Source organism: Epinephelus moara, chromosome 17 (assembly GCF_006386435.1).
Source record: "Epinephelus moara isolate mb chromosome 17, YSFRI_EMoa_1.0, whole genome shotgun sequence".
NCBI lineage: Eukaryota > Metazoa > Chordata > Actinopteri > Perciformes > Serranidae > Epinephelus > Epinephelus moara.
This window is the reverse complement of record NC_065522.1, coordinates 3653401-3666946: the sequence shown is the minus strand read 5'-3', so window position 1 is coordinate 3666946 and position 13546 is coordinate 3653401. Positions and strand designations below refer to the sequence as shown.

General features: G+C 40.4%; 1 protein-coding gene across 1 annotated transcript in view; it reads left to right on the top strand.

Moving 5' to 3' along the window:
- Window positions 1-13029, top strand: part of aco1 (aconitase 1, soluble) — a 35476-nt gene extending 22447 nt beyond the window's left edge. The window contains exons 15-21 of the mRNA XM_050066936.1: window positions 2786-2910; window positions 3015-3119; window positions 5303-5445; window positions 5649-5796; window positions 6804-6926; window positions 7640-7825; window positions 7917-13029. Of these exons, the coding sequence (XP_049922893.1) occupies window positions 2786-2910; window positions 3015-3119; window positions 5303-5445; window positions 5649-5796; window positions 6804-6926; window positions 7640-7825; window positions 7917-8033 (947 nt within the window). The 3' untranslated portion in view covers window positions 8034-13029. The remainder of the gene's footprint in view (window positions 1-2785; window positions 2911-3014; window positions 3120-5302; window positions 5446-5648; window positions 5797-6803; window positions 6927-7639; window positions 7826-7916) is intronic.
- The last annotated feature ends 517 nt before the right edge of the window (window positions 13030-13546 follow it).

Genomic DNA, 13546 nt, shown 5'->3' with positions numbered 1-13546 from the left:
AATTCAATACACACTATATTAAAAAGAACACAGCGCTGCCGATCGAGGTGGAGTCAGACGTACTTGGTCAGAAATTCGATTCTCTCTTCTGCATTTACACTCAGACAAGACAAGAAGTCCGACTTGACTGATTAGCCGAGCTATGAGCTAAGCTCGACTACTGCGTGCATGTAAACGTACTGACATCTCCAGCGCTGTCTGTAACTCCTGTTCAAAGGAAATGACAGTTCTCCTAGTTGAAAGAGGAGGAGAGTTGTGTTCCTGGGTGTGCCTCCTTGTGTACCTTCCCTGACTCATGCTTGTTTAGCAGGATTAAATGATGTGTTTGAGGTTTGATGCTGTTCAACAAAGTGGACAAACTGGGTCTTCAGCAAGCAGCTGGTTCAGGTTTTTGGACTTTGAAGCACATTATTGACAGCTCTCACAAGAAAACTACACTTATTTCATTTCTTTCTTCATAGCTCTCTACAGCTGATTTCCTCTCTGTGTTGTCCCACCTGTTCCTGTTTTGACCACTTAAACATATCTCACCATCTCCTCCTCTCATTACAGTCCCTTCACAACTAATACTCACCTTTGCTGGAGAGTTGTCACTTTGTGCCAAAAGGGGCCTGTTTGACCCTGTGTGAAGACCCTCTAAACTGTACTTTCCCTACAATGTCAGAATGCTTGAGTGCAGCTTTTGCCCGCTGAACTGCCTCAGCAGCTGGACACCACTTCCTCCCTGCTGTTGCAACTTGCACTTGCTTGGATAACCTTGTCCCAGGATTCTAAGTCATCTGAAGTCTGGCCTTGAATTCTTAAGTCATCCCCGAGAGAGGCAGTCCCAGCCACTTTTTGACCCACTCCAGTTTTTATGCCTCTATGTCAGCAATAACCATATAGGAATGATGTTTTTGGGTTGTCTGTCTGTCCGTCTGAAGGTCCGTACATCCCATCCTTGTGAACATGGTATCTCAAGAACACCTCAAGAGAATTTCTTCAAATTTGGCACACATGTCCGTCAGACCTTTATCAGGCATAAAATGAATAAAAATAATAATTATTAGGGAAAAAAATAGCAATAAGTCTCAGTAAGGTTGGTTGATTTGCTGAGAAGTGCAATGGATATCTGCTCAAAATGTTCCTTCCTATGAAATTATAATATTTAAGTAGTTTTACTGCACAGTAATGCAAAGAGTCAGCTCAAATGATATTATAATACATTGAAACTGTTCTAATTTTTGAATTAAAGTGAAACTAAAAATGAAAATGACTAAATGTTTTCCTTCAGAGTTTGGCTAAAATGTTCATAATAATCCGGTTAAGGATGACCCTGACTGAGACCATATCAAATCTAAGGTTATTTTACTGTACACTTCTGGAGAAAATTAATGGGAAAGTTAGTTCACTTTACTTTCTAAAATTCATAATTTCCTCATGTTTTCAGAATCAGAAATACTTAATTGATCCATGAGGAAAAATTTTGATTCATTACAGGTGCTCCGATGTAAAGAATAGAGAACTATAAGAAGTAAGAAAGGGGTATGAAAAAGAAGTATGTAAACATAAGTAATAAAATTCAATAAAACAGAAATAAATATGAATTATGCTACAATGTTTAACAATAGTACTTAACATATTAGGAATAAAATATATATCTCTTCACTGTGCTGAGTCTGTAATGTCGTTAAAAAAGAAATCCTCATAGGTTTGTTGAAAGTCTTCGTCTTGACTATGCACTCAGTGACGAAGCGGGCAGTAAGAGAGGCAGACTAAAGGAGATCAAAAAGGAGCTGTTCAATTCAGAGAAGCTCAAAACATATTTTGAGGACAACCCCAGATATCTGCATCTGCTCAGACACAGCAGGGACCCCCATCCTTCTGTTGTCAAACACCACTTGAGGAAGGTACCCGATTACCTTGTTCCAGAGACATTAAAAGTGTTGTGACTCTGCTGTCACACCAGAAGAGGAAGTTAAAAATTCAAAACCAGCCAGAGTCGTCACGAGCAGTTTCAAGAAGAACATCCAGGTGAAGTACAAGACAAAGATAATAAGAATGGACTCTATGAAATGGGCTGTTAAAGCTTTGTGGCCCATGGATTAAATGGACAAAATGGATGAAATGGGCGATGAACGCTGACTTTTATGAACTTTGAGACGAGTGGAAAATGCAAGAAACATCAGTTTGAAGTTGGATTTCGTCAAACCTGATATAACGTATAATACAGTATCAGGAATACAGGAGTCCAGTATCTGTATCATCTCTTTTCTAATGCAACTGTTCTGGTAACATTGAAAAGGGGCAGCAGTAGCTTAGGAAGCAGAACAGGTCATCCACTAATTGGAAGATCGGCAGTTCGATCCCCAGCTCCTCCATACCACATGTTGAAGTATTCTTGGGCAAGATGCAGAACCCCAAATTGGTCCCAATGGCTGTGTGAGAGCATGTGAATGGTTACTGAGTAGCAGGTGGCACCATGTATGGTAGCCTCGGCCACCAGTGTGTGAATGTATGTGTGAATGGGTGAACGTGACTCGTAGTGTAAAAGCCCTTTGAGTGCTCGGAAGACTAGGAAAGCGTTATAAAAGTGCAGTTCATTTACCATTTACCATTTTTTGTAATTGGTGTGATGTCATCAGGTTAGCCTTGGTGTTGGAAATTACATTTGATTTTAACTTTTTGATGTTTGATATAAATCTTTTTTGTTTAATATCTGTAAGTACATTTGAGCTTGATGCATAAGATGAAGATAGTTTTCACATATTAAATTCTGCCCTCTTGTCCTGTGTCTCCTCTGTAGCCACGAACTCTGAAGGCAGAGAGATTTACCTGAGCGATATCTGGCCGTCACGGGAAGAGATCCAGGCTGTGGAGAGAACGTTTGTCATCCCATCAATGTTCAAAGAAGTCTATGAGAAGATTGAGGTAGTGTAATCTGTAGTCTGTTGGCAAGAAAATTGGCAGTGTTCCTACAGTGTGATGTAGATGTGTGATTGACTGAATCTTCTTACTGTGTTGTATTGTTGCAGAAAGTGAATGAGCGCTGGAACTCTCTGGTTGCTCCATCTGACAAACTCTATACATGGGACCCCAATTCAACCTACATAAAGTCACCACCTTTTTTTGATGGTTTGGTAAATATATATACAGTAATTCAAACATCTTCCCAAACTAATGCAACTGCTGTAGTTACTTAAGGCCAAGGCTGCCATTATTAAAACAGAGTCATTTAGTGTTAAAAACTAATGATAATAATTTTACCAGAAGTGTGGGAACCAGGAAATATCAAATTTTAAGAGTTTTATAATAAAGTAACTGTAGTCATTTAGGCTAACACAATGGTACAAGTGTCTTTTCAGTTTAAGCTACTAACCATTCAGTTGTGTTTGCATAAGTTATGAAGCATTAAGCTGAAAACACAGCGGTACCACAGTGTCATGGCATGGCATGTCATGTAACACATATCAAGTGCCGCCCCAGCATGCACTAGATGCATCACACTGCAGCTCGTCAACAGACGACCACACAAAGTTATTACTACTTTAACTGAAAGATCTGTACCTCTTCCACCTCTGCATTAGCTTAAAATCGTGTGTGGAGAGCCCTTAATTAAACTTTATTTCTCACCTGAAGAGCTGGGGTCGTATTCACAAACATTCTGAGAGTATTCTCAGAGAGCTCCTAACTTAGCCTAAAAACTTTTAGGAAGGAGTCCTAGCTTAAGGGTGATTTAGGAAAGTTCTCAGAGTAACTCTGAGTGAGGAAGGGACAGAAACTTTTATCTTAGTGAAGAGAAGTGGTTGACCCTGTTGCTAGGTATGATGCACCCTTTAACAGACGTGATTGGTTGTCAAAGACACGCCCATTTGTGAGCCTGCAAGTTGTAGACACCCAGTGGAAATGAAATGCACTGCAGCATGAGACTGTGAAAGTCTTGTCATTGTTCGTGTGATCACTCTGCTGATGGAAGGCTGAAACAGACCCAAGTCATCACTGCTGCACTGTTGCATTTTTTCTAGTTTTCCAAATATCTTAGTGTTGTGATCATTTTATTTCTGGCATTATAACATTAGGTGTGAAATATATGCATATCTCTAATGAGATTGACCACACGCATTATCCCAGCATGATCTAATTTGTGACATTTCATTGACTCACTGCCATCGAGTGTTTGGAGAATATTTCTCCGACCTCTTTGTGTTTCCACCATTTTCTCCTCTGATTAAGAAACTCTTAAGTCTCTTAAAGGTCTGAGATGCTCCGTGAATAACTTTTATTTTTACAAGGACTTAGTCTTAACTTTAAGGATACGTTCTGAGAAAACATCATAATTCTGAGAATTTTCTTAGAATTTTGTCTCTAGGAGCAACTCTTAGCGCTAGGAAGCTTTGTGAAAACGGCCCCTGATCTCCAGAGCACCAGGAAGTATTTTTTGACTATTGTCTTTATAATGACAGCATTGTGAGTCATTTGTAGCACGAGTCATGTGCGCCACTTCACTACCGACCCGTGCGTAAAAGCGCAAACAGTCCCTCAAGGAGGGACAGCCCTGCAGGCAGGGAGAGAGCAGCCCTCGCGAGCTGCTCTCTCCCTGCCTGCAGGGCTGTAGGGCTGCAGGCAGGGCTATCCCTCCTTGAGGCAATGAATGAGGAAATAATCGCCCCGGCGTTTAATCGGACCGGCGTTTAATAAGCAAAATGGGGTCAAACCCCCCGCGGCTATTAGGTACCCGGCGGGTATTTGCCACCGGGCGACTATTTGGACAATAATGACAATAGTTATTGTGACAATAATCATATGTGTATAATAACAGTAGAAGTGTGACTAATGATAACAGCAGCAGCAGGAGGCATCTAGCAGGACCACGGCAGCTCTTGTAGGCTGAAATCAAGACGATCACATTAACCAGCGCGCAATCATCAGACTTGACAATTATCACGGGAAAACAATCTTTGTTATGTCAAGATAACGAAATAATTAATTCGTTATCATGAGATAACAATCTTTGTTATATCGAGATAACAAAATAATAAGTCGTTATCACGAGATAACAGTGCACAAAAAAAAAAAGAAATACGTGGCCGTTCTCGTCTTCCGTAATAAGCAAATGGAAAATGGTATTTTTCTTTTTGCTTAAATGTTTAATTTGAATGTTGGCAGCCCTGGACTTTGTTTTACTAAAATTACCCTGACTGCCACCACTACTGGTACTTCTATTTTTACCACAGTGGAAACTTCTGTTTATAACTATTTATTATAATGCTAATAATTCTGGCTATGGCTTTACTGTATGTTGTATCATGATATCTTTATTCAGACAATGGACCTGCAGCCACCCAAGTCCATACATGATGCCTACGTGCTGCTGAACTTAGGAGACTCGGTCACCACTGACCACATTTCTCCTGCAGGGAACATCGCTAGAAACAGCCCTGCAGCACGCTACCTGACCAACAGAGGGTGAGTCACCTCACTGCTTTCAACTGAAAGCAATTAAGTGCTGGCTTTATGCAGGTTTTCTCTCTTGGTTCAATTTTAATGAGCCATTTGAACTTTAAATAGAGTCCAACTAAATGGCAATAGCCTAGAATAAGCTTTTATCTAAATCTATATACCAAACGTCCATGAAAGCTTTCTGCCTCACACTTCCTGTGTTTTAACAGTTTGAGTCCCCGTGACTACAACTCATACGGCTCACGTCGCGGTAACGACGCTATCATGGCAAGAGGGACGTTTGCCAATATCCGCCTCTTTAACAAGTTCCTCAACAAGCAGGCACCACAAACCATTCACCTGCCAACTGGAGAAACGGTTAGTGTACAACACCTCTCTATAACTTCCTAACAGTTATCATGCAGATGCTGTGTTGTTTGACAGAAATTATTGTTGCATTTCAAGAAAATGCTTTTGCATCAGTTGTCTTTTTGTCAACAACAATGAAAACTTGGGCTGCATTCACACCAAACAAAAGTGGCCAAAACACCACTCCTTCCATTTATTTGAATGTGAGTAGCGTAACCAGGCTGTGGCGTTGGGGCTGTAGGAGAACCAGCGGAATGTGAGGAAAAGCTGAAACAGAATCGACTTTTGGAGAAATGCAATCTGACATCACACTGTGGTGGCCAATCATATAACCAATGATCAGACTGAAAGACACCTGCAGTCCATGGTTACAAGTAATAGAGTCTACTTCTATTGTTAAATATTAATGAGTTCTATAAATAACATTGAGGGTTGTTAATAACATTGATTGACTTATCGACCTATCGACGGACACCGACACAAACACTTAAAGGAATCATGGTGTTCATGTCTTTCTTTTAATGACAGCAGTCAATACAACAACTGAACAATTATTTGAAATGTACATTGGACTAAACATCATTGTTGGGGGCGGGGCGCCCTCCTAATATAATGGTAGGGGAAACACTGCTTCTGGGACAATATATCATCCAGCAAAACTAGTTATCATGACAGGCCTATGTGTGTACTGTGTGTGTACACATTTGTCAGCACAGTAAAGCCACCACAGTAATGATAATGGAAAATGAGTTCTACAGATCTTTTAAGCCACAACTTATTTACCAAAGACAAATATTTGCTGAGGACCTGGTTTTCAATAATTGGTTTCCCCCTCCACTCCCCCACAAATGGGCCACTTAAGTGACACTCCCACACCAACCCTGCAGCAAATTGTCGCAACGGCTGATTTGGTGTAAATACAACCTCATGCATGCTGCTTCTGTTCAAGCTTCAAGCAAAGACCTTTTGCTTGACCTCTCTCATGAACTGTTGTATATTTGTCCCTGTTTGTCCAGCTGGATGTGTTTGATGCTGCAGAGAGATATCAGCAGTCCGAGACCCCTCTGCTGGTCCTCGCAGGGAAGGAGTATGGCTCAGGCAGCTCCAGAGACTGGGCTGCAAAGGGCCCCTTTCTACTGGTGAGGGTCACTTCTTTATAACCAGTTAAAGAAAATACATACTATTTTGTAAACAATATTAAGCTAGAATTAGAATGATGGGGATGCTTTGTCTGTTTGTTTTTTGACACAAAAAACATGCAGTTTGTTCTGCATGTTAGAAAACTTGTTACCATGGAGATATGAAGAGACTTAAATAGTGGATGAGACTTTCTGCTGAAATGGTTGCAGTATAATTTAGTTTTTCAAAGGTGCTGACAGCATGTGATATGATAATACATCATTTTGGGCTTTATTGTAACTGCTGGTCTTAAATTAATAGTCTGTATGTCCATGATACATGAATGAAAATACATAAAATAAAATAAAATAAAGTTAAGCATACGGATGAATTGATAAATTCAGTCAGAACATTTGGAAAAGAAAGTTGCAGAATTTTCCATATCGGTATCGGTTATTGGCCAAATGAGCTGTTATACAATGGCATGTCAGATATTGGCAAAAAATCCCTTCAGAGGAGAGAAAGAAGAGCGCTAAACAATAATTGGCATTTTTCAACTGGGAACATGCGACCTTGTTAGAGTAGCGCCAGCAATTTTCCAACTACTGAGAATTTGGTCAAACGAGCTAAACAACCAACCAGTCGACTAACTGACCAGAAGTTTACAGCCCTAGTGCTTTGGTCAGATGTGTTTTAAAGTGTCAAGACTGAACCTTTTTGTTTTTGTATTTAGGGTATAAAGGCAGTTTTGGCAGAGAGCTATGAGCGGATCCACCGCAGTAACCTGGTTGGGATGGGGGTGATTCCTCTGGAGTATCTCCCAGGAGACACTGCTGACAGCTTGGGACTGACCGGCCGAGAGCGCTACACCATCGTCATCCCCGAGCAGCTCACACCTAGGATGATGGTAGATGTGAAGGTTCGTTAAAGACACTTAAGTGTAGAACTGGGACATCTTTGCACTGCTGAGGTGATGTGATACTTGATGTTGTCTCTCTCTGCCCTCGCAGCTTGACACAGGAAAAACATTCCAAGTGCGGATGAGGTTTGACACCGACGTGGAGCTGGCATATTTCCACCATGGAGGAATCCTCAACTACATGATCCGCAAGATGTCTGAAAACTAACGTGCCAAGTACAGTACTGAGCGAGAGCAACGTGCCATCCCTGTAACTCTCAGCTACAGTCCAACATGGCAACGCCATAGTGAGTTCATGTTAACGGTTGACAGAAGAATAGCGTCCAAAAGTAATCCAATCATTGTCCACGTACGGTGGAAAGAGCCTTTTACAGACAGTTATCACTATGTTCTCATTTTTGAGAATGCTGCTACTTGTTTTATTTACATAGCAAAGCTGGGGGGAATATATATGAGATGTGGATATTTAATTAAGATATGCAAGATTAGATGATGTTAAAGACTTAGAAAGTAGAGATGCATCAATCGATCAGCTGGTGACCAGCATCTGCCAATTTTCAGCTTGATCAGTCGTAACCGATGACCAGCTGGTCAGTCTCAGATATATACGATCCTGATCCAAACAGATTTACATGCATGTTTGACACAATGTTAAACGTCGCACACACAGTGGCACAGACACTAACCAACTATTGTCACAGCTTCTGCCACCCATTCCCAGTTCATCAAATACAGGTGCTTCGTCACGCCCCATCATTAGTGACTTTTCCGACCTTCTTCTTTGAGTATTTATAGATCTGTTGCTCCTGTTCTCTTTTGGGAAAGTGAAACACATGAGACAAAGTGGGATATACTGCAGATGGATTTGATTCATACAAAGGTTTGTGCAGTAACCGGAGCACTTTTTATTTAGAGTCTGAGTGAGAGAGCATCCTCTAACCTGCTGCAGTTTGGGAGAAAATGTAAAAGGTATTTAATTGTCAGTGTTTTATTAATGACATACAGTTAAATTTTCTATAAAGATACATACCCTCTGCAGTTGTGGTAAATAAAAGCCCGGCCAATGTGTATGAATTTTAATTCATTTATATCCTCCATTATGAAGAAATAGCATTCTTTGCTAGCCTGATGCTAATGGCAGTACTCACCGGGTTGTTAAATTGTCTCTGTTTCTGTTCGTCTGTCTGCATGATATCTCAAGACGGCTCCAGGGAATCTCTTCAAATTTGGCATAGATATCCACTTGGGCACAACGATGAACCGATTAGATTTTGGTGGTCAAAGGTCAAGGTCACTGTGACCTTGTCTGCCTCATTCTCGTGAACACGATATCTCAAGAACACCTTGAGGGAATTTCTTCACATTTGGCACAAAATTCATTTGCAAATAATGACAACAGCTTCACACAAAGGTTTAATGGAATGAAATAATGAAGTGATGACATTTTATATCCCAAAGGTCAAAGGTCAGCTTTCACTATGACATAATGTTCTGCAAAAACAACAACACTTTTCTGGCCATTATTAACCGTCATATCTCAGGAACAGAAGGGGAAGTATTTGGTCAGATACTAAATTGGTGACGCTCATCTTGAAACTGTGCTGGTTGAATAGATCTGTGTGTGAAGTATCCATGTTTTCACAGACGTGGATATAAACTGTAAGAGAAACTTGTGGGTGTAGGCATACAACTGAAACATGCCAGACTTTCTGTCGGGATGTCGTGAGGTGTTCCAAATGCAGCATTGATTGTTGTCTATGATGACACACTACATGAGATAAAAAGATGGATTATCACACACAACATTCGTTGTCGTTCACAGTCTGAGCCAACCCAGTACGACGCCACGTCAGGCTATAATTGGGCTGATATCCTGTAGTCTAAACCCGGCATTACAGTTTCAGGAAGAGATAAAATAGGTGTCACCCAAAATCAGAATGGAAGGTCAGACTTAAAAAATTGGAAATCGGAAACGTCCAAGAAAATTGGTGCATCTCTATAAAAAAAAGTTAGTACAGCCAGATGTGGTAGCTGCTCTCTGAGGGGGTATCGGGGGGGGGGCACTACTTTTGTTTTGAGTTTGAGCTGAGCCAAGGCAAAGGACTACCACTCTACAGTGTGGGTCTTTCTTTTTTTCAGTTTTGATGACATTTAACTGCTGCTCTATAGCTGGGTTTAAACATGTGTACCTTGAAGGTACCAACTGGTACGACAGCACAAAGTAGTGAAAATGTCAGACTGTCAGTGAGTACTACATACTGATACTTCAGAGAGTAATCCTGTCAATCTCAAGTCATAAATTCTGTCCTCCCCAGCAGTATCCGCAGTGTTTGCATTCTTTCATATCAGCAAGATGTTTCACCTTATTTCATTAGTGAACATTCCGCTCGGTTGACATATCTACATAGTTTCATTCCCTGATAATACAGCAGGTTTACCATGGAGATGTGTGTTATTGAAAAGGAAAAGATAACTGTGTCTCTGCCGACATCAGAAAACACAAGCAGCCAATCACAGTAGGCACAGTAGCCTCAATGTATTCTCACAAAACTGCATAACTTCTGACACATGTAGCCAGCACAGGTAAAGTTAACCTCTGATGCACAAGTAGAAATCCAACATAGCGAGACAGTGTGAGGAGTGTATCCAACACCCTACATCTTTCGTTGCCATGGCCAGATAAAGGTCCCTGTTGAGTTTTTAGTAGCCCTGTAGAGAAATGTTTTTTTGTGTGCCCCATTTTGTTAGCACAAGGAGATGATGTGATACACATTCCAGCCAATGGTTTGACACTTCTCTACTGATCAGCAGGTGGCAGTGATTTGCTGAGATATGCAACACAATAGCAGGGAAGAGGAAGGTTGATGTAAACAGTGCAGGTGTCAGACTATTCTAGTGAGTAATGCTGAATGTAAACAGAAAGAAAACAAGAAAACTCCACGGAGCGCCTTAAATTGCTGCTCATATTGTCATCTGCAGCCATGCAGAGTGCACTGTTCTGCTATGATAAGAGTGAAACCTAACTGTAGCTGTTTAAAGATTTGGTCTGAGACTGAACTCAAGCATCCATTTCTTCCCCTGTGGCACCTTCCAAGGGCTGGATTAACACTCATGTTGATTCTGGTTTTATGCCTTCACGCTGGCAGTGGCCGTGACCAGAGGCATTCTGCTTTCAGGTCGTCCGTACCTCCCATTATTGTGAAGCCAGTATCTCTAGAACAAATGGAGGGAATTTTCTCAAATTTGGCACAAAAAGTCCACTTCGGCTCAAAAATGAACTTCCTAGAATTTGGCGGTTTAGGGTCAAGGTCAGGGTCACTGTGACCTCACAATAACTCAATAATTCATTTGTTAATCACAACAAATTTTCACAAAATTGTTTAATAGGATAAAATGATGAAGTGATCAAGTGAAGTGATGGTCAAAGGTCACTGTGACCTTGCATCTGTCGCATGGTCATAAACACAACATTTAAAGAACACCTTGAGGGAATTTCTTCAAATTTGGCATAAACATTCACTTGGACTCAGCAATAAACTGGTTAGATTTTGGTGGTCATAGATCACTTTGACCTTGTATCCGTCTCATTCTTATGAACGCTGACTCGAGGAATTTTCCTCAAATTTTGCACAAACGTCCACTTGGGAGTCAAAAATGAACTGACCAGAATTTGGTGGTCAAAAGTCAAGGTCACTGTGACCTCACAAAATGTTTTGAGCTGTAACTCAAAAATTCATTTGATAATAGTATTCACACATAGCTTCACACAAATGTCTAATAGGATTAAATGATAAAGTGATGACATTTTGTATCCAGAAGATCAATGGTCAACTTTATGATGTCTGTGACATCATAATGTTCTGCAAAAACACTTTTCTGGCCATTATTCAACATCATAACTCAGAAACAGAAGGGAAGACATTTGGTCAAATACTGAATTGGTAAAACGAATCTCACTAACCTGGGCTGATTGTATAGATCAGTGATTCCCAATTTGTGGATCACGGTCCAGAAGTGGGTCATTTTGAATAGACCACAAGTGACTCGCGAACATGTCAAGTTTGTAAAAAACACAATTTATTTTGACGTACAGTGAATTTCCAGCACAGAGCTTATAATTTGAAGTGCCGTTTCCTGCTGTAGAGTGAGTGACTAACGGACAGCTACTTGACAGAGACAGCAAACTAGCTTGACGTCATGGCATAACTTAAATATGACGCTGAATGTATTAAACTGTATGGACCTTGAACTAAAGACTAATGAGAAATCTGGACCCTGTGGCTGGACCAGTTGGGAACCACTGGTATATATCTTCAGTGCTTCCGAGAGGAAGATGTGTGCAAAGCATCCACTTTACCTGCAACTTTAGTGGTAATTGTAGTTAACAGTGACAATGAGAAGCACATAAACCACCAGACCGATAAGAGTAGAGGTGTCAATAAAGTCCTAACAATGCCCATCTTTTGTTAAAAATGATAAAAAGACCCATGTTGTAATAATTCAGAAGTCCTCTTTTAAAGCAAGAATTGTGTAGTGATTTTAAAGTTTATCCTTAACATTGTTAAAGAATCAGCTTTTTTTATGTGGACAAGAAGTTCTTGAAGTGCTCAGAAAAAAATAAACATTTGGTTATCAGATGTGGAAGAGCTTGTGATAAAAGCTCCTGAGAAGCTACAGCATGGACCCTGTATGGATGTCATCCGGGATTATGTTGGTGATAATATGATATTATTGATTTTGCTGGACCAATGAATCATAAAGGAAGATATTTGGCTTGACTAGACTGACTATTATTGTGGTTACTCCTTCAGCGAAACCCTCTGTGGTGAAATACTGTATCACAATAATGGTTACCTTCTATCGCACACCGTTCAGCTGTTTCCTCTTCAGGTTGTCGTCTTATTCATAATCATTTTCATGTTTCTCTTCATCTTACAGTCAAGAAAACATACCTGTTTGTTCTTCGCTCATTCCAAGCTTTGATTGTAAATCTGCTTATGTTTGTGTTATTGACTGCCTTAATAACTGCATATGTGATCGTCCTGATTTAAAGCTGTTTGAGTCTTTTTGCCCTTTTATCCTGAAACACTAATCATTTTGATTCTGAAGACTGACAAATGTTCATGTTCATTATACTGTCTGAATGCATTGTCTGCAAGTCATAGATTACTGAAAACATAATAAAATCTGGGGGTTTTTTTGTACTTTTTTTCTGTCCTTAGAGTTCTTAGATTGTGTTTTAACTATTTATTTTAAGGATTTTTTTTTTGGGGCTTTTTGCCTTTACTGAAACAGGACAGAGTGAAATGGGGTGAGAAAGAGAGTGGGGGTTGACATGCAGCAAAGGGTTGCAAGCCGGAGTTGAACCTGCGACTGCTGCAGCAAGGCATCGTCTCTGTACATGGGGCGCCGGCACTATCCACTACACTACCGATGCCCCAACTGTATTTTTTCTAAGACAGGGAAATTAGAGATGTGCATCAGGTTAGTCAGCTTGAAGATCATGGTTTTCTGCACAGAACTTCAAACACTATTACGAGACTACATTGGAATGCTTTTTTTTAACACACTGGGGAATATCAGCCTTAAAATAGTCCCCAGAGCTCTGAAATTCCAAAAAATGAACTGTCGGTTGTTTTTACCCTGCTGGCACCAATCCTAGATTACCCTCAAAGAATTGTCCTAAGTTTGGAGATAAAGTGAGCTTTTAAACCACTCTCC